This window comes from Hypanus sabinus, chromosome 6 (genome assembly GCF_030144855.1).
Source record: "Hypanus sabinus isolate sHypSab1 chromosome 6, sHypSab1.hap1, whole genome shotgun sequence".
Classification (NCBI taxonomy): domain Eukaryota; kingdom Metazoa; phylum Chordata; class Chondrichthyes; order Myliobatiformes; family Dasyatidae; genus Hypanus; species Hypanus sabinus.
Window position 1 is genome coordinate 153,944,011 of NC_082711.1, and position 26,688 is coordinate 153,970,698.

The following is a 26,688-nucleotide window of genomic DNA, read 5'->3' on the forward strand; positions in this document are numbered from 1 at the left end:
TTAGGGAACCTTAGTTTTCAAGAGATATTGAGGCTCTGGTTAAGATAAAAAAGGAGATGCATGGTAGGTAAAGGCAGCTGGAAATGAATAACGTACTGATGGAGTATAAGACATGCAAGAGAACACTTGAGAAACAAATCAGGAGGGTTTGAGGTTGCTCTAGCTGACAAGGTGAAGGAAAATCCTCAGGGATTCTGCAGATATTGTAGGAGCAAAAGGATTGCAAGGGACAAAATGGGTCCTCTAGAAGATCAGAATGGTGATCTAAGAGATGGGGGAGATCTTAAATGAATATTTTGCATCTGTATTTTCTTGGGAGATGGACACACTCTATAGAAGTAAGACAAAGCAGCAGTGAAGTCATGGACCCTACAGAGATTACAGAGGAGGAGGTGTTTGGTGTCTTGAGGCAAATTGCGATGGATAAAATCCCAGGGCCGGACCTTATGAGAGGCAAGTGCAGAAATTGTAGGGACCCTAGCAGAGATATTTAAATCATCCTTAGCGACAGGTGCAGTACCAGAGGATTGAAGGTTAGTTAATGTTGTTCTGCTGTTTAAGAAAAGCTCTAAAAGTAAACCAGGAAATTATAGGCTGGTAAGCCTGACAGAGTGAATGTCATTGGAAGGTATTTGAAGGGCTTGGATATATGGGTATTTGGATAGACATGGACTGATCAGGGTTAGTCAGCATGTCTTTGTGTTTAATAGGTCATGTCTAACCAACCTTATGAGCTTTCCGAGGAAGTTACCAGGAAGGTTGATGAAGGCAAGGCAGTAGATGTTGTCCAGATGGACTTTGGCAAGCTCCTGCATGGGAGATTGGTCAAGAAGAATCAGTTGCTCAGCATTCAATATGAGTAGCAAATTGGGTTAGACATTGGCTTTTTGGGAAGAGCCAGACTGATAGCAGATGGTTGCTTCTCTGACTGAAGGCCTGTGACTAGGGATTGGTGCTGGGTCTGTTGTGCTTGTCATCTATGTCAATGATCTGAATGATAATGTGGTTAACTGAATCAGCAAATTTGCAGATGACACCAAGATTGGGGGTTTAGCGGACAAGGTGGAAGACTATCAGAGCTTGCAGCGGGATCAGGACCAGCAGGAAAAAGGGCTGAAAAATGGCAGCTGGAACTCAATGTAGACAAGTGTGAGGTGTTGCACTTTGGTAGGACCAATCAAGCTGTATCTTACACAGTGAACGACAGGGTACTGAGGAATGCAGTAGAACAGAGGGACCTCAGAATACAGCTCCATAATTCATTGAAAGTAGTGGCACAGGTAGATAGGGCTGTAAAGAAAGTTGGCCTTCATAAATCAAAGTATTGAGTATAATAGATGGGATGTTATGTTGAAGTATAAGATGTTGGTGAGGCCTAATTTGGAGTACTATGTGCAGTTTTGGCCACCTACCTACAGGAAAGATATAAATAAGGTTGAAAAGAATACAGAGAAAAATTACAAGGATTTTGCCAGGTCTGGAGGACCTGAGATGTAAGGGAAGATTGAACAGGTTAGGACTTTATTCCTTGGAATGTAGAAGGCTGAGAGGAGATTTGATAGTGGTTAACAAAATTATGAAGTGTATAGATAGGATAAATGCAAACAGATGTTTTCCACTGAGACTGAGTGGGACTACAACTGGAGATCATGGGTTAAGAGTGAAATGTGAAAAGTTTAAAGGGAACATGAGGGGAAACTTCTTCACTCAGAGGGTAGTGAGAATGTGGAACGAGTTGCCAGCACAAGTGGCGCATGCAAGCTCAATTTCAATGCTTCACAGAAGTTCAGATAGGTGTGTGGATGGTAGGGGTATGGATAGCTATGGTTCGGGTGCGATGGGAGTAGGCAGTTTAAATGGTTTACCATGAACTAGATAGGCCAAACAGCCCTGTTTCTGTGCTGTACTTTTCTATGACTCAATGACTATCTACTGTTACTGAACAATATCATCAACAGGACTGACTCATTCTATCAAAACAGGAGCTTCTGATCGGATAATACTTTTTTTTAGAACTGCCATCTAATTTTACTCAAGTTGAATTTTGAAAACCCGTGCATACATATTACAATAAAATTAAATTAAATTAAATTATCCGCTAAATCAAATCAATTACATTTCAACCTGCTCTAGAAAAGCAGTAGCAAAGCAGTTAATTTAATCTTAGTCTATTGATCCAGAGACACAAATTCACATTCTACTGTGACAGTCAAGAAATTTAAATTCAAATAATTAAATAAAATTGGAATACGGATCTGGTATCATTCATGACGCAACTTAGCTGCCACAAAGTTATAAAAATCTGGTTGACCAATCTCTTCTTATCTCATTGGGCATTATAATGAGGTAATTCTAAACCACCCTGAAATAGCCCTGCAAGTTACTCTGTTTAGGTTGCACTTGCATAAGGTTGTTTAGGTTGCACTGCAAAAAAGCTTATTTTTTTTAGAACATCAAAGATTAATTTTTAAAGCTTTTTTTAAAGTAACAGAATAGGTTCTTTGGTAAAGGCTTCCAAACTTACACAGAATACTTTGCAGAATTGTAAATCAATTTCTCATTTATCACAGGATTGTTTGAAAATATGTTTGAAGAGACGGATGAACATATCACAACGATATTCAATTTGCAATCAAAATGAACCTGGTATTCCAAGCACAGGGTGGAAATGCCAAGCTTATGGATCACTACAGCTGTGATTCATTGCAGTGATTAATCACAGAATCAGAAAATACACAATTCAGAAACATACCATCTGGTCCATTGAAAATGTTCTGGAGAAAACTTAGCTGCCCAGACAAATACCATTTTCTGGGAATCAGTCTGAGGACCTGTAGGATCAGGGTTCTTCAAATACACAGTCAAAGAGTTTTTAAATGTGCTGACTGTTTTTGCCTCCACCACCTTTTCAGAAAGTTACTTCCACTTCTGACACCATTCTTTTTGGAATCCTTCTACCAAATACCTTAAATCTGTTCAGCTCCACAAAGGGAAATATTTCCTACCTATTTCTTTCAGTCTAGGCCCCTTATTTATTTAACACACCTATTTTAAGTCTCCTTTTAGCCTCCTCAGTCCCAAAGAAAGCAATAAGAGCTTATTCAGTCTTCCCTCACAAGTAAAACTTTACAACCAGCGTAAAGTGTGCAGTGGGGAGCATATTGACTGGCTGCAACACAGTCTAGTATGAAGGCACTAATGCCCTTGAACAGAAATTCCTACAGAAAGAAGTAGATAGGATACAATTCATCACTGGCGAAGCCCACCTTACCATTAAGCACATCTACACCAAACGTTGTCACAGGAAAGCAGCATCCATCTTCAGGAACGCCCACCACCCAGGAGCATGCTCTCTTCTCACTGCTGCCACCTGGAAGAATTCCAGGAACCTCAGGACTCACACCACCAGGTTCAGGAACAGTTATTAGGCTCAACCATTAGGCACTTGAGCCAAAGGGGATAACTTCACTAACTTCACTTGCCCCATCATTGAAATGTTCCCACAATCTACAACTCACTTTCAAGCACTCATCATCTCATGTTCTTGATATTTATTGCTTATTTATTATTATTATTATTATTATTATTATTATTATTTCTCTCTTTTTGTACTTGCACAATATGTTGCCTTTTGCACACTGGTTAAACACCCAAGTTGGTGAGGCCTTTCATTAATTTTATTATGGTTATTATTCTGTTATGGATTTATTGAGTATGCCCGCAAGAAAATGAATCTCAGGCTTGTGTATAGTGACATATGTGCACTTTGAAAATCTTCATAAATCTAGTGGGATCCTCTCCAGTGCAATTCCATCCAAATGGTGACCAGAGTGCATGAAATTCTCAAGCTGTAGTCTGACTAGCAACTCAGAAGGTCAAGCAATATCTGGAACTGTTGACATTTCAGGTCTAAACACTGCATCGGGATTTCAAACTGTAACATGACCAATTCCACCCCCCTGCCCCAAAGATGCTGCTACCTGACCACTGAGTTTCTCCTGTAGGTTCTTCATTGCTCCAGATCTCAGCATCTGCAGTCTTTCTTTGTCTCTGGTGCTGTTTACAGTTCTAAGTCCCTGTTCTTATATTCCATTCCTCAGCTAACGGCTGAAAACATCTTGTAATATGCACTTCTATCTTCACCATGGAGACAATAAGATGTATTTTAACCATGTAATTCAATTGCTTACTTAGTCTGCACACAGTAACCACGATATTGAGACTAGAAGTATAATGGGTCAGACCTTCTGCTGCTCGAAGATTGCTTGTTGTCTACATTGGAGTGCAAGTGCAAACTGATCTTTAGAATTATGGAACGTTAGGTATCAAACATACTTTCAGTGCACATATTGAGGGGGAATAAAAAGAATAAAGAGAGTGCCTGTGCATGGTTGACACCAAGAGAAGCTGACATATGCTGATATACAGAACCAGCTGAGATTGATTGTATGGTGAAGGTGATCTGTGAAAGAGAGTGTACACAAGGGAAAGAAAAAAACTGCAGGTTTACAGGTTTTCAGCCTGTTTTGATGCCAACCAGACAGGCTCATTATCTGAAATCTGAAATTGAACGACTGAAACACGTCTGACTAGCAGCTAAGATGCTGTTCCTTCAGCTTCCACTGGACACCCTTTGAGCAGCTCAACAGCCCAAAGACAGAGATTAGAGCGGGACAATCAGAACAAGGTGAACGAAACAGTACGTTCATTCATATTGATATGTTACATTGCTTATCATTGAGTTACTTCTTTTCCAACAATCAAGTATAATTAAATTTTATTACACTCATTTATTCATAACAACAAACACAATCTAGCAACCAGCTTGTAAGATTTTTCCTCTTCGTACTTACTTGAACCTGTTCTTTCTGATTAGCAATACAATGGCTTGTTTTACTGTCCATTGAATCCACTTTTATATTTTCTTGCAATTGCTTACATAGTAGCTGTTTCTCTTTACTCGGTAGGAAGTTAGGTTAAAAGATTTTCTCTCAATGTAGTGGGTATTATCACTCAGTAACAAACTGGATTCCCCCTGCTTATCGCAACTCATTGCAATGATTGCTGAATGGCCTCCATTTCTCATCAGTCCACTTGTCAAATCCTGTCCACCTCTCAATGTTATGTCCAGATTTGCTTCCGTACTGGGTCTTTCTAGATCCTGTCTGTGGTTACAAACAAATCTTCATCAATTGTATTTAACGCGTGGATTACATTTTCACTTCAGCTGCAGGGTAGTCATACTGTGACAGAAGGATTGCCTACCCACACCGTAGATGCTACCATATTTGGGTGATGCTTATGCGGAACCTAACTTTGATTAACAACACAAAGGATCTACCTGGAAAAATCAAAAGTCAATAGAATTGCTTGACTTAAAGCATTATCCTAAGTATTTTGTTCTTGAAATGTGCACTGCCTCAGGCCTTCTCTGACCATCAGTATTTGTGTGACTTTTTGCTGCATCTACACTATAACTTGATGCCAACTTCAAATCCTCTGGGTGTCATGACAGCCAATACTGAGCCATGACAATCAATACTGAGCCATGACAGTCAATACTGAGCCATGACAATCAATACTGAGCCATGACAATCAATACTGAGCCATGACGGTCAATACTGAGCCATGACGGTCAATACTGAGCCAAGTCGGTCAATACTGAGCCATGTCAGTCAATACTGAGCCATGTCGGTCAATACTGAGCCATGTCGGTCCATACTGAGCCATGACAATCAATACTGAGCCATGACGGTCAATACTGAGCCATGTCGGTCAATACTGAGCCATGACAGTCAATACTGAGCCATGACAGCCAAGACAGCCAATACTGAGCCATGACAATCAATACTGAGCCATGACAGCCAAGACAGCCAATACTGAGCCATGACAATCAATACTGAGCCATGTCAGTCAATACTGAGCCATGACAGTCAATACTGAGCCATGACAGCCAAGACAGCCAATACTGAGCAATGACAATCAATACTGAGCCATGTCGGTCAATACTGAGCCATGACGGTCAATACTGATCCATGACGGTCAATACTGAGCCATGTCGGTCAATACTGTGCCATGACGGTCAATACTGAGCCATGACGGTCAATACTGAGCCATGACGGTCAATACTGAGCCAAGTCGGTCAATACTGAGCCATGTCAGTCAATACTGAGCCATGTCGGTCAATACTGAGCCATGTCGGTCCATACTGAGCCATGACAATCAATACTGAGCCATGACGGTCAATACTGAGCCATGTCGGTCAATACTGAGCCATGACAGTCAATACTGAGCCATGACAGCCAAGACAGCCAATACTGAGCCATGACAATCAATACTGAGCCATGACAGCCAAGACAGCCAATACTGAGCCATGACAATCAATACTGAGCCATGACAGTCAATACTGAGCCATGACAATCAATACTGAGCCATGACAATCAATACTGAGCCATGACGGTCAATACTGAGCCATGACGGTCAATACTGAGCCAAGTCGGTCAATACTGAGCCATGTCAGTCAATACTGAGCCATGTCGGTCAATACTGAGCCATGTCGGTCCATACTGAGCCATGACAATCAATACTGAGCCATGACAATCAATACTGAGCCATGACGGTCAATACTGAGCCATGTCGGTCAATACTGAGCCATGACAGTCAATACTGAGCCATGACAGTCAATACTGAGCCATGACAGCCAAGACAGCCAATACTGAGCCATGACAATCAATACTGAGCCATGACAGCCAAGACAGCCAATACTGAGCCATGACAATCAATACTGAGCCATGTCAGTCAATACTGAGCCATGACAGTCAATACTGAGCCATGACAGCCAAGACAGCCAATACTGAGCAATGACAATCAATACTGAGCCATGTCGGTCAATACTGAGCCATGACGGTCAATACTGATCCATGACGGTCAATACTGAGCCATGTCGGTCAATACTGTGCCATGACGGTCAATACTGAGCCATGACAGTCAATACTGAGCCATGACGGTCAATACTGAGCCATGACAGTCAATACTGAGCCATGTCAGTCAATACTGAGCCATGACAGTCAATACTGAGCCATGTCGGTCAATACTGAGCCATGACAATCAATACTGAGCCATGACGGTCAATACTGAGCCATGTCGGTCAATACTGAGCCATGTCGGTCAATACTGAGCCATGACGGTCAATACTGAGCCATGACAGTCAATACTGAGCCATGACAATCAATACTGAGCCATGACAGTCAATACTGAGCCATGTCGGTCAATACTGAGCCATGTCGGTCAATACTGAGCCATGACGGTCAATACTGTGCCATGACGGTCAATACTGAGCCATGACGGTCAATACTGAGCCATGTCGGTCAATACTGAGCCATGACAATCAATACTGAGCCAAGTCGGTCAATACTGAGCCATGACGGTCAATACTGAGCCAAGTCGGTCAGTTCTGAGCCATGACGGTCAATACTGAGCCATGTCGGTCAGTACTGAGCCATGACGGTCAGTACTGAGCCATGACAGTCAATACTGAGCCATGACGGTCAATACTGAGCCATGACAGTCAATACTGAGCCATGTCAGTCAATACTGAGCCATGACAGTCAATACTGAGCCATGTCAGTCAATACTGAGCCATGTCAGTCAATACTGAGCCATGTCAGTCAATACTGAGCCATGTCAGTCAATACTGAGCCATGTCAGTCAATACTGAGCCATGACAGTCAATACTGAGCCTTGCGTTTATAGAGCCTTTGAATTTGTTGATCTTAGCAACATTGAACTTCTTATATAGAAGAGGTTTCCTACAAATGGGAAATTCCTACATTTCCTTTACAAATGGTAAGCCACCAGCTACCATCAAGCTAGATTATTTCTTTTTTCAAAAATGGACATTTGCTTCACCTTATCATGTTATTTTCCTAAGACTTCTTGCAAATTATTAAAACTTTCTTTTTTCTTTTCTCATGGTAATCAACAGATACTATTTGGCCCATTGAAAATGTTCTGACGAGAAATGAGATGAGCTCCCCAGGCAAATCCCATTTTCGAATAATTGGTATGAAGACTTCTAGATCAGGGTTCTCTAAATGCACAGCCAAGAAGTGTTTTTCTTAATTAGGTGACTGTTTTTGCCTCCACCTCCTTTCAGAAAGTTCCAACAATGTGTCAAGATACGACATCTAAGTTTTATTTCAGAAAACATTTTCCAGTCCAACTTGTGTTATGTTAGGCAGTGCTTCCCCATTGGTGTTGGTCTGTTTCTATTGCCAACATAACAGGCAGCTGTACTTACTTAGGTTGTGTAGCATGGTCTATTTCAACTTCCCTAATGCTTGCAAAGCCTCAACTAGGGATGGTTATTGTGCTATCATTTCAATGGTCTCTGGCTGAATTTTCTGTAGCTCTTGACTTACCACCAAAACTACCTTCAAAAGTTTTAACTTCCATGTTAAGACACTGTTTGTTAATCAGCATCTTTACTGATGATGCTCACTTAACTCCAGGATGAGCCACATCATCTGCAGCTTTGTATCAGTCTACCAAAACAAGCACACTATTCCAAGTTTTGTTCCTGCAAGATATTTCTTTGGAAGAGAAAGAAACAGTGCAAAGGTATTCGCAAAGTCTCCTTGGGAAAATGTTACATCCTCCCAACCTCATAGCCTGGCCTGTGACCATAAAAAGAGATCCCGATTACACACTGTGCAACTCGATCCTCAGCTACAGAATATATAAAGATTGTGCAGAGTCCCAACAACCCATCCAGCTACCCTGACAAGAACCACATGCGTTTACAACTGTGGATCCAAAGAGGGCAATTTGGCCACCCTTGGACTCTTAGAACTGAAGTGAAAGAAAGTCATTCTCAATTACAAAGGACTACCAATGAGAAGAGAGCTTAAACTTGTGAAGCTTCAATAAATCCAAATTCAACTGTAGTACCACATTCACTATTGTGCATAAAATAAAAATTGAAACATTGACATTTCAAGTTCATTGTCATATATATAACCAAATGAACCAATTTTCCTCCAGACTACAGTGCATCCACAAAACATATCATACACACAGAAAACAAAGTATTATCATAAATAAGTTAAAATATAATTCAAAATGCACGTAGTGCGCATCATAGGTAAACAGTAAACAGCTCACTCTCCTGATGACGAGATCTCACAGCCTGAGGGAAGAAGTTGTAATCTAGTCTGGCAGGTCTAGTCCAGATGCTCCTATATCTCCTTTCTGGTGGTAGTGGGTCAAAGAGGTTGTGGGATGGATGGTAGGGATCCTCAATCTTTCATTAGACATGATGAAAGATAATCTCTCCAAAACATTAACTCTAATTCTGTCTCCACAGAGGCTGTCTGCACTGATGAATATTTCCAGCACTTTCTGCTTCTACCGTGCTGTTGATTGCTAGATTTAAATTGAAATGAATGGAATGGCAATTAACATGCAGGTCCTGCAGGTTCATGAAATTCATAGGACGGCGCATTTTCACAAAGCTAATAACTGAGCAGAGCTGATCTCCCAGCAAAGTGGCAATTCACAATTCACGGAGTAATTCTTCCTCAGCACAAGTTTCTATCCTAGTTGTACATTAGCGTCACCATGCATCATGCAAACTGTGTAATACTTTCAATAAAAATCTGGCTCTATGTGACTTTACTAATTTATAAACACAGCTGGAGCTCAATACAAAGAATATACAACTGTGTTTTCAATACGAAGTGTAATATATTTGTACTGTGTTTAAACCATGAGTTCAATCAAGAATATCGATGATTATATCCTTTTTCATAAAAGTTATCCAAAGCTAGAATGCAAAAAGGGTTTAATTTAATTTTTCCCAGTAGTGTTCTCTCCTTAATACTGCTGATAAGAAAAGCTTTTAAAGCTCAGGCTTTTATTGCAGCATGAGGTGGCATCTGTGCATACAACAGACAATGGTTCAAGCAGGCAGCGAATGAAAGCACCCCTGATGTGGCGAGGAATGTAAGTGACGTCTCATTTGGTAGACTTTGCAGTTGTGAAACACAAGGTCACACAAGGATGCCATCTAACAGGTACAAGACAAAAAATACATTTCAATTAGCTAGAAAGATGGAAGGAAATTTGAAATTGAGGCAGCATACAAGATAAAAACAGAAAATGCTAGAAATATTCAGCAGGTCAGGTTGCACTTGTGGAAAAAGAACGGATGCAACCTGACCTGAACATTTCCAACTTTTTCTATTTTTATTTTAGATTTCCAGAATTTCCACTTTTCTCTGTTATTTTTGCCATGGTAACTTAGCAGTTAGCACGCCGTTATTACAGCTTGGGTGAAGGAGTACAGATTTCAGTTCCTACGCTGTCTGTAAGGAGCTTGTAAGTCCTTCTCATGACTATGTTGGTTTCCTCTAAGTGCTCTGGTTTCCTCCCACAGTTCAAAGACGTACCGGTTAGTAGGTTAATTGGTCATTGTAAATTGGCCTGTGATTGGGCTAGGGTTAAATAGGTAGGTGGGTTGCTAGGCAGTGTGGCTTATTGGGCTGGAATGGCCTGTTCTGTGTTGTGTCTCTAAATAAATACATTTTCGCTCTGTGTCCAAGCATGAAAAAACTAATTTTACCATTTCACAAGCAAAAATCCACAAATGCAAATTTTAAATGGAGGGCTTAGGGATTCATTATCTTACTGGAAAATCTTAAAATAGAGGTCACTGCCACAAATTTAAGGTTCTGAGCAATTAAGTAAGACATGATGCTTTTTTTTGCCAGACTGAGAGTTGCCTGAAATAAATACACCACAGAGTCAGGCCCTTCGGTCCAACAAATCCATGCCAATCATGGTGCCCTCTCAGTTCGCTCTAATTTCCTGCTCTTGAAGCCGTCCCCCCTGCATGTACATATCCAATTGTTTCTTAAATGATACAATTCTATCTGCCTCACAACTCCTCCTCCTGCCACTCATTCCAAATACTTACCACCCTCAGGTCTCTTATAAATTTTTCTCCTCTCACCCTAAATCTATGCCCCCTAGTTTTGCACTCTTTGGAACTCCTCCTAAAGTCCAGTGGAATCTTCTATGAGGCAGTTTCTTGGTTAACAAAGAGATAAAAGATTACCAGAGTAGGTGGGAATGCAAGGCTTATATTGCTATCATCTTGTTGAAAGGTGTGGCAGGCTCGAATAGAGATCTGCTCCTGCCTATAAGACATAATCATTTTGAATATCAAGGTTGTGATAGGGCAGATGTTCAGGTAATGGTGAAATAGCTGAATCAAAACTTGGTGGTGCTTTAACCTTGAAGATGAGGGTTCTACCTGTGACTGTTCATGGGTGATTGGTAATTGAGGCTTAAGGAAGACATTGATGTACATCATGACGACTTACTTTATTTGGTAAAGCTTCTTATGTCAAAGCTTGACATTTTCCATCATGCAGCCACTTCTAATTCTGTGCTCTGGATTAGAAATCAGTCCTTTGGAGACAGCCTTCAATTTCCTGAAATGGTAGCATGGCCCAGATAGCCTCGTTGTGGTGCACTTTTCTCAGTATGGTTGAGCAATCTTGAAAGAATCTTGGTCTTGCAAAGATCTCTGAAGCTCAAGCTGCAGCAAATTTTCATTTGTGGGCTTTTCACATGACATTCTGATTTGCCAGCTTGGAGATTTCTCAGATCTGTTAACCTACAAATTCCTCCATGTACAAATTACTTATTTATTTACAGATACAGTGCAGAACAGACCATTTCGGCCCAGTGAGCCATGGCATCCAGCAAACCACCTATATTTAACCCAAGCACAATCACAGGACAATTTACAATGACCCAATTAACCTACTGTGGACTGTGGGAAAAAACTTGAGTACCTAGAGGAAAACCATGCAGTCACAGGGAGAATGTATTTATTGTTGTGTGAGGCCAACTAGATGTCGTGACTTCTCAGAATTTTGTGGATGATGGATTTGTCATTACCATATCACTCTGAAATGACAGACTTCATTGCACGTTGTAAATGGCAAACCTTGAAAATATTGGTCCAATCCATTGACTGTAATAATTTAGTAACATTGACATAGAACCACAGAACATTACAGCACAGAAACAGGCCTTATAGCCCTTCTTAGCTGTGCTGAACCATTTTTCTGCCTAGTCCCACTGACCTGCACCTGGACCATATCCCTCCATATACCTCTCATCCATGTACCTGTCCAAGTTTTTCTTAGATGCTAAAAGTGAGCCTGCATTTACTACTTCATCTGGCAGCTCTTTCCACACTCCCACCACTCTCTGTGTGAAGAAGCCCCCCCCCCAAAGTTCCCTTTAAACTTTCCCCCTTCACCCTTAACATGTTATCTCCTCAGTGGTAACCAGTTGTCCTGTGGTGACAGGCAAGGCTATGTTTTTCAGGTTATTCCTCACATAATTTTCATCAATAAAGGCTGACAGAAACTATATAACCTTGTAAGTACAGCTGTTTGTCCAGGAGTTTCTGTTGAATTGCCACACCCTTGAAAGATTGACCACTAAATATCCCTTCAGAGTCTGAGTAGTCACCTCCAAGAAGAAAAATAGATGCTGTTTTTGGCAGCCTTTAAGCTTGCAGCATTTTTCACATCCCTAACCGTGAAAATGCCCATGATGACATCAGTTTCCAACTTCATCCACGTTAACCACTTGTCTGGGGGAGTACTCACCTTCCTTGATGATTCGGTTGAGCTCCAATTGAAAATATTCTGCTGCTACAGTTCCTGAATATGCTGCCTCTCAAAGACAGCAATATATCACGCCCTTAAAACTCTTTTTTTCCACAATTCTGTCCATTATACTGCAACATCTCTACCCTTCACAGAACACAAATTTCTTCTGGGGGAACATTATATTGCAACCAAATGAGGTCTACCTCCTATTGACTATTGTGTTAATATGTTGTGGTTTATTTCCATAGACACTTATGTCAATGGTTTGTGTAAAATACAGTTTATTTTAGCAAGACTATTAACCTAAAGAATGGAAAACTTCATTGACAGAGCTGCACTTGAGATTCAATTGCTTCTTGTTGTTAATACTGTTACCTTTCCTTTTACATTCCAAAGATATGTAATGTGTGAGGCCTCTGTTAGTTGGAGTTGACCATGGATATTGCATTGGCTAGATATACGAGTCTGGGCAGTACGATATGGAGAGGCAGCTGTTGCCCACATAGCAAGCTCCCCCTCTCCACACATCTGATGAACCCAAGGAAACTTCAGAGACTGATTCAGCTTCACACTAGCAGCATCGCAGGAGTTGCCAGTCAGCGTTGAACTCAATGAAGGACTGCCTTAGAGACTCCAGCTCCGGAATTTTCCCTCCGAATTTACTCCCGAAGCCTTCCCCATGAGTAGATGTAGCCACAAGGCAGTGGAGGTTTGAGATCAGAGCTTGCATTCTCCTAGATGTGCTGCCAACCACAGCTGATGAGCCCCATCTGCCCAAAGCGACTGGTTTTAAGGTGCCAGTAACCTGCCGCTGCCCCTTCTCCTGTCAATAGAATCAGTTCCACTGAGCTTAGAAGCTGAGCCACACATGGCCAGGAGCTGGACTTGGTTGTCAGAGGTTAATTGAGGCGCATGCCATTGGAAGCATTTAGTGGGAGCTCATCCTCATTACCACCCCCAGCTATAACAAGCAAAGACGTAATTGGTCATTGTAAACTGCCCCTTGGTTAGGATAGGGTAAATTGGGTTTGTCGGGGGTTGCTGTGGTGGTGTGGCTTGAAGAGGGCCAGAAGGACCTATTCCATGCTATAATCACTAAATAAATTAATTAAATTGGCAAACAAAACTTTTGTAAAGTAATGGATATCTGTATACACTTATCATGATAAATTTTGTCATTTATCTAACAATGCCACAAATAATTCAATATTGATTACCAAGACTGGTTTTAAACAATTGGTCTTGTTGGGAGCTAGCTGAAAGGAAACAGAAGTGAAACATAAAAAGGGATTCTTTATTCGCATTTGATTCTTAATGAGGATCAAAATTGAATTGCTTCCATAAGCTGGGTGTACAAGCATGTTGGTGAAAATACTTCAGATGAATAACTAAAAATGAACTAATACCCTGATTAAACTTATCCACCATTTTAACATTAACTGGTGAGAACTTAACCAGTGTTGCAAAGAAAATTCTAATCATGGTGGTTTTTGGTACATGAAAACAATAAATACTTAAATGACTTTCAACAAAATTCTCCTTTGGAAAATTTAATATTTAATAGATATTTTATGTATTCACCCTGAAGTGAATATTAAGCATTGACTAGAAAGCAATTTGCACACATGGGTTACAGTGCCACTTTTGTACATAAATACTCGAGAGTTCCATTTAAAAGGAGACACCGAGACTGTACAACATTTCCCAACTTCCGCAACTTACCTCTCTTCCCTCACTGCATATTTTGCAAAGCCAAACAGGTTTTCGTTGACTCCCAAATGTTTCAATTCCACACTTTATACAGACTTTCTGCAAAGAGGAAAAAAATGAGTATCTCAGTAATCAAGTTAATGAAGAACTAACCATAGTTAGCCCGAGAGTTACTTTATGCACAAAGAAATTTCAATTGCATTTAGTGCCATGATGTTGAAATCCTTTCCAGTATTGACTCTATTAAAAATGTAACAATTCAGATTGGGCAGTAACTTATTGCTGATATCCCCTAGCAAAGCACTTAAAATGATGGAGGAATTCAGCAGGGCAAGCAGCATCTATGGAAAAGAAAACAATTGACGTTTCAGGCTGAGACAATTCATCAGGACTGGAGAAAAAAAGATGAGGAGTCAGAGTTAGAAGGTGGGGGGAGGGGAGGAAGAAACACAAGGTGAAAGGTGAAACTGGGAGGGGAGGGGTGAAGTAAAGAGCTGGGAAGTTGATTGGTGAAAGAGATACAGGGCTGAATAAGGGGGGATCTGGTAGGAGAGGACAGAAGACCATGGAAGAAAGAAAAGGGAGAGGAGTACCAAAGGGAGGTGATGCGCAGATAAGGAGATAAGGTGAGAGAAGGAGAGGAAAATAGGAATTGGCAATGGTGACGGGGGATCGTCTTCCCTGTTTAAATCTTTGTGTTAACAGTGTGGTTACCGTTACCAAACATATTGCCCCTAGTCTCTCCTTTGACCTCTTTGGTATTTTCTCTTCCTTCCAGCACCCTAACTTACTTCAGTCCTGTGGGAACAATTCTAAAATCTACTACCATCTCCAAGTCCTGCATGATTTTTGCACCAAATATACTCCCCCCCTTTCCTGCTTCATTGCAACCCTCAGCAATTTTAATCTCCAATTCAACTCAACTTGAACTCTCTAAGTTCGCTACCCTCCTGACCTAAGGATACATGGAACATGGCTCCGCCTTCTTGATTTCCAATCATTTTGCCATTCTGGCCAATGACTTACACTCATCACCAGCTACAACCTGATACTGCTTGGCAATCCCATTTCCATCTGCGTCTGCAGCTGAAGCAAACTTTCTCCCCACCCAATAACATTTACAATTCAGTTTTCAAATTCCCAATTGCTAGTATTGTTAAGTTTCCTAAGTGGTTCATTAGGAATAATACCAGATTTGTGTTTTAAATTTAGTCTTAAGTTTAGCAGCAAATATTGAACCACTCTCTGATACCGAGCTAACAAAAATGGAAACAACATTAATAACACCTAATATGCAAATCCAAAAGCTATGTGTTGCCATTTAACTGGTCATCATTTGGTAGCTATTAACTAAAACCCTAGACCGGGGGTCGGCAACCTGCGGCTCCCGAGCCATTTGTGGCTCTTTCACCTCTGTGCTGCGGCTCCCTGTGGCTTTGGGAAATAATTGGTCAGTATTTAATTAAAATGTATTTTATGTTAGTTTGTTAGCTTTTGAAATGTAATTCTAAATTTGAAGATTATGGTGATCTTGTACAATCTAAGTGTGGCGACACATTTCCTGGCACATCCGAAACGGCTCACAATTAGCCAGCATTCCGGCTAAGGGAGATAGCCTACGGGGGTTTGTGAGTACGCGTCTTTTGCAGCATCTGCGTCCATGGGGGCTGGGTTGAGGGAGGCTTAAAAGCAAGGCTGTTTAGTTCGAATAAAGTTATTCGACTGCAGTTTACTGACTGCGTGAGCACACCGCTACAACGTGTTTTTATCGCTATTAATATACGTCACCACTGCCAATACCTGACACCCGCCAGTGCGCGATTTCTTTAATTTTTCGATCCAAGGTAAGCCAACTATGGAGAATTCTCAAAAAAGAAAAGTGACTGAAGAAAACAGAACGTTTAATGATACGTGGACAGATTCATTTGCTTTCACTGTTGACGAGACTGGTTTACCGGTATGCTTAATATGCAATGAGAAACTAGCAAACAACAAAAAGTCAAATGTCGCAAGGCATTTCCAGAGTAAACACTCAGCCTTTGCTCAAAAATATCCGGATGGAGATGAGAGAAAAAAAGCCGTTTCGGAACTGATGCGGAAGGTTGATCTGAGCAAAAATCATTTCCAGAAATGGATGAAGTCTGGAAAATCAACGACATACGCCAATTATATTGCCGCTCAGGAAATAGTCAGGCACGGGAAGCAGTTTACAGATGGTGAATATATAAAAGAATCTTTCATTAAGATTTCAGAACATCTATTCACGGACTTTAAAAACAAGAGTGAAATTGTGCAGAAAATCAGGGATATGCCCCTCTCTGCAAAGACTGTCAAAGACAGAACCATAAAAATGGCAGAAGACATCACAAGACAGCAAATTAAAGACATCAATTCAGCTGTGGCCTACTCGATTGCCTGTGACGAGTCTAAAGACAAAGGTGATATTGAACAAATAGCGTTGTTCTGCCGGTATGTAAACTCTGCCGGGCCACAGGAAGAACTGATTGAGTTGATACCTCTAAAAGACCAAACACGGGGGGAGGACATCTGTGAGGCTGTCTTGAATTGTTTAAGAGCCAAAGGAATAAAGACCACCCATCTGGTGTCAGTAGCTACTGATGGGGCTCCGAATATGACGGGAACGCACAAGGGATTTGTGGCTTTACTGCAGAAGTCGCTGGACAGAAAGCTGCTGACTTTTCACTGCATCTTGCACCAAGAGGCACTGTGCGCTCAAACATTTCCTCCGGAATGCACAGAAGTAATGGATGTTGTCATTCAGATTGTCAATAAAATAATGGCAAAAAGTTTAAATCACCGTCAATTCCGTTTGTTACTGGACGAGATGGAAAGCGCATATTCTGATCTCCTGCTGCACAACAAAGTCCGGTGGCTGTCCAAAGGGGAGGTGCTGAAACGCTTTGTCGCGTGTCTGGAAGAAGTGAAAACTTTCCTGGGCAGCAAAGGGCTCACCTTTCCTGAGCTGGAACAGCCAGAGTGGCTGGAAAAGCTACACTTCATGGTAGACATGACAGCGCACCTGAACACGCTGAACACAGCTCTTCAGGGGAAAGGACGCACAGCCCTGCACATGTTGGAAGATGTTTTGGCATTCGAGCGCAAGTTGACAGTGCTTGCCAGAGATTTACAGAAAGGCACTTTGTCTCACTTCCCCAATTTGAGAGAGTTCAAACAAGGTCACGACATGATAATTTCGGAGTATTTACATTCTGCAATCATCGCAATGCAAACATCGTTTGGGAAACGCTTCTGTGAGTTCAGAGAGGAAAAAAACACATTATCCTTCCCGGTCACTCCCTTAAGCATCGATCCTTCCCTACTGAATACGACTGCATTGGCAGGTGTGAGTCAACCTGATCTTGAGATGGAACTGGCCTACATAGCCGACAAAGACATATGGGTGTCCAAGTTTAGACGCTTGACAGCAGACCTTGAAGATGTTGCCCGTCAGAAGGCCGTTCTTGCTCAGAATCACAAATGGAGTGATATTGAAAACCTTCCAAAACCGGACAAACTTGTGTTCAAAACATGGAATGCTATGCCCGACATTTATGTAAACATGAAAAAGTATGCGCTTGGAGTCCTGTCGATCTTTGGATCCACATATGTATGTGAGCAGGTGTTCTCCAACATGAACTTTATTAAAAACAAACATCGCGCACGCCTCACAGATGACAGCTTGCGATCCTGTGTAAAGATGAAGGTGACGTCATACAGCCCTGATGTGCAGACGCTGTGCGCTGAGGTCCAGGAGCAGAAATCCCATTAACCAAGTATGATAAATATTTTAATTGCCTATTATTTTATGTATATTCATATTTTTTCATTGTTCAGTGAAATAGTCCTTTTATTTTTCAGGCTGACAGCTGGCTGATGTTATTTTTGGTTTGCTGCTGGCGGCAAATTTAAGTTTGGCGTTTTTCATAAATACAAGAAGGACTCAAATAGACGTTGAGTATTTTACTTAAAAGTAACCTTCAACCCAACGTCTTTTTTTCGGAGTTCAAAATGTTTTTGTTGCATGCAGAAATGTAATTTCGTTTTCTCTGCAGGAGTTCATCAATTTCATAAATGCAACACATTATAGTTTGTTTATACATAGCATAAAGGCAAAAAAAACGTTGTATGCAGTGTTATTTCATTTTAAATGTCAAACGGGTTTTGCGGCTCCCAGTGTTTTCTTTTCTGTGGGAAACGGGTCCAAGTGGCTCTTTCAGTGGTAAAGGTTGCTGACCCCTGCCCTAGACTATCTGCTCACATTGTTTAAACCATTACCCACTTCAATATGCAATTCAGTTAGAATGTTACAATTTCTTTCAATGGCCTTTGCTGAGAAAACTTGAAAATTTAAGAACTAATGTCAAAATTATCCTAGTCATCAAATGCAAACCCTTGCTCGACTATAAAACCTGTTAAATTAATCTGCAAGGTCTTGATAAGTGTCAGTTTGAACTGAGAAATCTCAATGCTCTCACATATTCACAAGTTCCCTGAATACTAGTAAACAAAGGAGCTCTCCTTTGTTAAGTAATTAAAAAAAAATATGAACTGGGATATCCTTGTATCAAAATATTGAAACTCATTATGAACATTAAGCGTATCATTAAAAGTGCTGGAGCTATGCGTTTGTTTTCTATCTGCACTGTATTCTGCTTGGAATTTATTAATTTATTATGGCAACTAGTCACAATGGGTATGGTAAAAGCAAAGAGGATAAGTTACATATTCATTCTTTTTTCAGTGCAGTTCTTAACTAGGGTCAAAAAGATGTCATATCTTTTGTTGACTGCTCAATTTCGCTGTTTCACTGCCTCAAAATTGTATGTTTGGTAATAGTTAATAAATGATCAAATATATACCTTTGACTTTTGGAACAATCATTATTGGAGCTGAGGACACATCATACAAGTATAACAAATCTGTGGGGGTAGTCAGCAGTGGCAACTAGCTTTTCAGAATTGGGTGCTGCAAAAAGTATGTGCAAATTTTGAACATTATTAAATAAATAACAATTTAAGATTAATTGGCATAGTCATTAATGAGCATATCTTGTTACTTCATGCAGATATTGCTGATATACCCACATTAACTTATATACATTAAAAAATATATAATTGGGGTTTTTACAGACATATGAGCACCAATGCATCACATGTCCTGAATAGGCAATAAGGAAGAACACCGCTATCATGCGCTTATCTCAGAGCCTCATAAGTAGCTCTGTAGCATTTACCTCCACCATCTCTCCAAGCAGCACATTACAGGCAACACCACTCTGTGTAAAAAAAATGTTGTCTCACTCTTCTCCTTTGAACTTCTTCCCTCTCAACTTAAATACCTTCTAGTATCAGACATTTCTTTGAACTTCCCCCTCTCAACTTAAATACCCTCTAGTACTGGATATTTTGAAAAAGATGCCAGCTGTCTATTCCATCTAAGCCTCTGATAACTTCTTTTAGGGCTCTCCTCAGCCTTTGCCACTCCAAAGAAAACAACCCTAGTTTATCCAGCCTCTCCTTATAGCACGTCCTCTAATCCAGCAACCTGGTAGCTTCCCCATCCTTCTGGTAATGGAGTGACTAGAATTGAGTTCAATACTCCAGATGCCTTTATAATGTAATAACTATTGGTGTACTACTTTAAATACTCTAAACTGAATGCAAGAATGACATGGAATTTCCCAAAGGCACATTAGTAATTATCAAGGAGCTGTACCGACAGAATATCTTACTTAATTCTTTGAATTCTTTCGACTTGGCACCTTTTCTTAAATTAATCATGAGAACAAATTCATTTTATATTGAGATTTCTTTTCAAAGAGAAACTGCCTCTTTATCTGAGTATGCATTTGCACTTGAGGATGAAAAATTCTGACTGCATGATTATTTTTCCATTTTTGTCAAACTTTATTAAATACAGAAAACTAAATGATTGAGAGTGAGATTAGTTAGATGAGGAGGAAGACTTGGGTCAGAGAGAAGAGAGTTGTGCTTTCTTGTATCTTAGCAACTGAAGCTGATATTTGGCCCTGTATAGAAAGAAGCTCCCTCTGTAAAACAGTTGTCATCCACATATAGCCTTACAGAAAGACTGTAAATGGTTTATCACAGGACACAAATAACAGGGAAAATATGTTAAGTACCTTTAAACACCAGAATACTGTGTACAAGAGGCTTTCAGCTGGGTACATGAATACGCAGAGGATGGAGGGATATGGATGCAGGTAGAAGGGATTAGGTGTCATTAGTTTAATTAGCTTTGGTGCAACATCATGAGCCAAAGGGCCTGTTCTTGTGCAATGTTGTTCTATGTTCTGCTACTTGTACCAAGGTGAAGAGCTTTATTTCATAGTGCCCATTAGAATCTGATTTGCACCAGCCCACAATAATTAAATCTGTCCTTGGATTTCCTATACAGCTCCACAGGGATGAAAGATTACTTGTAAAAGGCTCACATAGAAAAATCAGAAAAACAGAGCTTTGAAGCTCTTATAAGTTCCAGGCACAATTATAGATGGAACTGAATAACTTGTATTGTTTTTGTCACTTTTAGTCTTTCAAACCTGAGGTTTCTGCCTACCCAGCAGCATTGGCGCTAACTCCACAGAGGCATCTGCACCAGCTTAACTAGATAAGCACCAGGCATTAAAAATATCTCATACTGGGAACATTACCACAGTTTCAAATGACTGCAATCATGTAAAAGGCTCAGCACTGTCAGAAAATTGTGCTATGGACCTGGACATCCATCAGCTGAAAAATGCTGGACAGAGCTGATGCAGAGCATTGAGAGTGTGCATTTCACTGACGCAATCATTGAAACACTCCTGAAGGAATTTAAAACAAAAGAGTGGGAGAAATGTTCCAGAGTGAATTAGCAGTAGAAATGGATTCATTTGGAGAGTAGTCAATCCTCCAGTATGGAGGATTTCTCACTTTTATAATTGCAAGGACATGGCCATCTTCTGCTATAAGCTGCTTATCAGGTCCGGTAAGAAGCCAGTTACACCTCACACAAACTGTCTACACTAAGATACTAAGTGTGTCTACACACTTATGAGATCAACCATGCATCCCATTTTGAATTTTATTATTCAAATAGACCTACCTACACACGTTAAGGCAGTGGTTCCCAACCTGGGGTCCATTGACTCCTTGCTTAATGGTGTTGGTCCATGGCATAAACAGAAGGTTGGGACCCCCTGCAATAAGGTATAAATCAATGTCTGTGGGAATATGGTGATCAGTTTCCAGACCACTCATGTCAAGTAGCTCCACACTGTGCACTAACTGAATATGAGCAGATCTTTCTCTTCATGGTTTTGTTACAATTTTTGATGTTTAAAATACATTCAGTCAGGTAAATGGACAGGGAAGGTTCCCAATTTTTAAATGCCATGGACCCCTGCCATTAACTGAGGAGTCCATGGATCCCCCACATTGAGAACCATGATTTAGAGGGTCAAAAACAGGTAAATGGGACTATCTCAGGTAGGCAACTTGATAGGTGTGGACAAGTTAGAAAGTTAGAAAGGTCTGTTTCTGTGCTGTATATCTCTCTGACAGCTGTACCATGTGGTTTCAAATACAATCACTGCTTCTGGGTATCAGTATATTCATCTGAGGCAGTTTCATAGCCAATACTATTTCACTTTAGGTATTTAAACATTGTAATGTGCTCATGAATCTTAGGTACACTTATCTTTATTTAGGAATCTATTGGTTAAAAGGAGAGCGCCAAATATTATCAACACAAGAGTTTCTACAGATGCTGGAAATCTTGAACAACACACACAAAACGTTGGAGGAACTCAGCAAGTCAGGCAACATCTATGGAGGGGAATAAACAGTCGATGTTTTGGACTGAAACCCTTCATCAGGACTGGAAAGGAAATAAACAGTCTCGAAAACTAAGTCACTTTAACCTTAGCAGTAGGAAAGTGGTTTCAAAACAGAAATAGATCACTAAAGACAACCCAGCAGGGATTTGTTTCAGGCAAATTATATTAAATTGATGCAACAGAGTTGATGACAGCAAGGCAGTTCATGTGGGATATGTGGATTTTATGAAAGATTTTAAAATGGCCAACAAAACAGGTTTCATCCCCAAAATGGAAGTAAACAGTAGAAAGAATGAAGAGCAGTAATAAAGAATATTGTTCTAAAAGGGAGGTAAGAGCAAAGAGACCTAGGGGTATGCATGAACAAACCATTGAAAATGGCAGCGCTGGCTGAGAAAGCAGTTAAAGGCAATTCTGTATTATATCAACAAATCAGAGAATTGTGCATTATTGGAAACTGTATTATCAGAAAAATATGACGATTTTTGAGAGCGAAGATCCTTTGGCAATGGTACTTAGGATAAAGCAGAATAGATTGTGAGGCTGTGACTGTTGTAATCGAAGAAGAAAAGGCAGAGGGAAGATTTGATAGAACTATATTAAATGACTGGGGATCTGCACAGAGCAGATCAGACAGGTTTTTGATGGGGCTTTGATGGGGCTCAAAAAATAGAGACAGTGGGTATAAAACAGAAGGGAAGTGGACTAAGAGGAAGGATCTGAGGAAAAACGTTTTTACTATGCCTGTATTTGGAAACCTGATTGCATTCCCTGGATATATGGTAGAGGCAAGTTCCATTGGATATACGACAAAACTTTACAAAGCTGCAGAGAAAGTCATGTTGGTGTAACAATGGTGTTGTTCTGGTAGAGAACTGACACAGACATGATGGGCCAAATAGCCTGCACCTGAACTGTAATCATTCTTTGGTTCTATGATCATTTTGCACTTCAAAAGCTACATACAGTACATGAAAAAAATGCCATGCAATTGTGATCTCATTGTCAGAAACAAATAGACACAATGCAGCTGGCTAAGTGGCTACTAAGTGCTAAAGTTGTAAATGTTGTAACTACTATCTTCAAAGCAGCTTCAGTCCATGTTGGATGCAGCCTAAAACACATCACATTTATTTCACAAGAATAATAAATTCCAGCTTTATTTTCCTCCTCCTATTAAAAATACAAATCAAATTTCTTCTACATTGTGACTAAAGAGAGCACATAATTTATAAACTGTTATAAATTCATGAATATAATCTGCAGTTTGAGATTTCTTCTGAAGGAGAACAGCATATTCTTCCATTACTGATCTAAATTACAATTTCAGGGCACCCTCAAAAACCTATTTTTAAAATTCTGAGCACATTTTCTAATAACATCTGCAACATCAAACGCAAAGTCTCAGAACGTTTTTCTCTAAAAGCTAATTTCTTGTTCCATAACAAAGCCTTTGTTAACTATTCTATAAGCTGCAAAATATTTCTGGTCTTACTTTTAACTTAATAAAAACTTTAATTATTTCTGCAGATACCACAAAATCCAATTGTCCTGTAGATTACTAAGAAAATAGTCCAGTTAAAATGAATAAAATATCTATTCAACAATATCCAAAACATCAATTAAGCTTTAATTACTTATTATTATCTAAGCGTCACCTTTTGTTGGGCTTTATCACCCATACAAGCAGTAGTCCTAATCACAAGTGCTCATCCTATTCATATTGTTTAATCCCCGTGCTTTCACCAACCTACCTAATCAATGCCTACATGCTTTCCTAGGCATGTTGTGCAGCCCACAGCTTCAAAACTTTGTGTAAATTCTTCCTCCTCTTTACTATTTTAGTACAATTTGCAAACAAAAAATACGTCCGTTCAACCCCATTTCCAAATTATGGATGCATAGAGTCAACTAAAGCCTGCAGTTCACTACTGCAATCTGCCAGCCACATTAACCACCTCCTCCCAGCTAATTGATGCCCAGTTCAAATAGCTGTTTTCTGTCTAATTTCCCATTGCCTCATATTTTCAATAGTCTGCACAATACCTTGTCAAAGTGCTTCTCATCTACATCCATTGCATTTCCCCATCCAAATACCAATTAATTACTTTTTCAAAATTTATTTTCTTAAATATAATTAACCCTGACATCAGATTTAAGCTGTCAATAATGTTCTGCTTAACTTAATGTTTAAGTAATTTTGTTTTAAAGATTCTACATTGGCTTCATTACAGATGTCAAGTGAATTAATCCAATAATTTTCAGGATTGGCTCGGCTTCAAGTTTTGAAAATGGGTATCCTACTGGTTACTTTCCCAAATCAGTAACAAAGAGATCTGTGAATTGCAATTACTGCTTTTTCTTTTCATGTTTTCCATAGAATGTTCTAGCCAGCCAATTTCTCCAAAATATCTTATTTCACTTTTAACTAATTCAGTCATTATCCTCCAATCTCCACACCCCAGACATACACAACACTGGATAAAATGATTAACTATTCCCACTAGACACACAAAATGCTGGTGGAACACAGCAGGCCAGGCAGCATCTATAAGGAGAAGCGCTGTTGACGTCAGGACTGTCAGGACCAGTCCTGACGAAGGGTCTCGGCCCAAAACGTCAACAGTGCTTCTCCTTATAGATGCTGCCTGGCCTGCTGTGTTCCACCAGCATTTTGTTTTTGTTGTTTGGATTTCCAGCATCTGCAGATTTCCTCATGTTTGCTATTCCCATTAGTTTTTGTTTTAACTTCTACCAATGGACCAGCCTCCTCTAACTGCAATTATACTCACAAACAACAATTCTCTTAATATAGTTGGAGAAGGCCTTTCATCCCTAGAGATCTTTCAGTTAAATTCCCTGTCCAAGTGGTGACTAATAAATACAAATATAACGAAAGTAACTATGGTATGCCACTTACGTTACAAGATATTTTATCACATTTACAAAATCTCTGCCTCATGACGTTAAAAAGCAGATGAAGAAGCTTTCTATTGCATTTTAATTTTGTTATTAGAATGGCAGAATCTTAATTTATCATTACTATAATTACATTGTAACCACTTCAGATCACAGCGTAGTAGTCTGTTCTCCAGTTGTTGATATCACACCACATTCTCCATAGATCATAATTGCCTGACTATGATGAATCTGACTCTCTGATCCACAATGTTCCACTGCCATGATTTTAAATAACACAAAATAGTGCTACTCCATTTACTGATTGAACAATCTGCAGCTTCTTATTTCGCTCCTTTTTCATATAAATGAATGACTGACAACTGCCAAATATAAATATGAAATGGGATGGAATGTCACATCAGTCTTTGATTTGATACACGGGCAACTTGAAGCAATCACACAGAGATGCCGAGACTGATTGTTTGTGGCTGCTCCATACTCAATCCATCAGTACTCACTAAAAATGCACTTACAAAGCGTTAGATGAGAAAAATGACAGGGTACATTTAGGAAGCTGTTTCGTCTAGATGGAGAATCTAAAATTAGTCGGCATGTTCTGAGAATAATGAGTCAATCATTTACCAGTGAAGTAAGGAGAAATTTCTCTTTTAAATCTGTGAAATCGTTTGCTTCCAAAGCAAGTGAATGCTCTTCTACTGAGTATATCCAAAACAAGATTCGAAGATTTTTGGGTACTAAATGGAAGTGCACAAGGCATGGTTTTATTGAATAAAAGAGCAGGCTGAAGGGTTCTTGTTGGCTTACTCAGAGTTTTATTTGTTATATTTTTACAAATTTTTTTCATTTTGCTATAAAAATAACAATGTGCATCAATAGAGTTTGCATGATTGATGATAAATATATATTATTAACAGAGGAAAACATCCTTGCCTAAATATAATTTTCCATTTAAAATTTAGCCATATTAATTTCATGCAGATAATTGATTCCAGCCTAACATGAAAAATACAGACATAACAGTAAAATAAAATTAATGACTGAACACTGATAAATATAATGGCATCAAAAACGTAAGCAAATCCATAGTTAACAGAAGTTAATTTTAGTTTGAAAATGCTGATTAATTTCTTACAGAGATCAGTGATGGATGAAGGCTATTCTGCCATCTGCTGGAGCAGAACAACATTCAACCCTGGAACCATCAGTTATAAGTTGGTATTTTTTTTAATTAGTTTTCCTGAACCATCAGCTGTGGGTGAATTCCTGGAGCCACTGTCACATAATCATCCTGCTTCCAACAATCCTGCTCCCTTAGCTCTTGCTAATTGCTATCGAACACCACCGTCATCAAGTACAATATCTGCATACCTAATTGTTGAGTGACCTGACCTCTCATCACCTGATGGATACGCTTGTCATCAAAATCCCTTTATCCCACTCTCTCCAATGTTCCTACAATGGAAAAACTAAAAAAAATTAAAACAATTTTTTAATGCATTCTTA

General features: G+C 39.8%; 1 protein-coding gene across 5 annotated transcripts in view; it reads right to left on the reverse strand.

Moving 5' to 3' along the window:
* LOC132395973 (rab effector Noc2-like) overlaps positions 1-26,688 on the reverse strand; it is a 234,463-nt gene that overhangs the window by 82,437 nt on the left and 125,338 nt on the right. For 4 of the 5 annotated variants that reach the window (XM_059973219.1, XM_059973217.1, XM_059973218.1 and 1 more), the window contains one exon: positions 14,415-14,501. The exons of the other annotated variant lie outside the window; for it this stretch is intronic. In XM_059973219.1, coding sequence (XP_059829202.1) covers positions 14,415-14,501 — 87 coding nt within the window. The remainder of the gene's footprint in view (positions 1-14,414; positions 14,502-26,688) is intronic. 5 annotated transcript variants of the gene reach the window in all.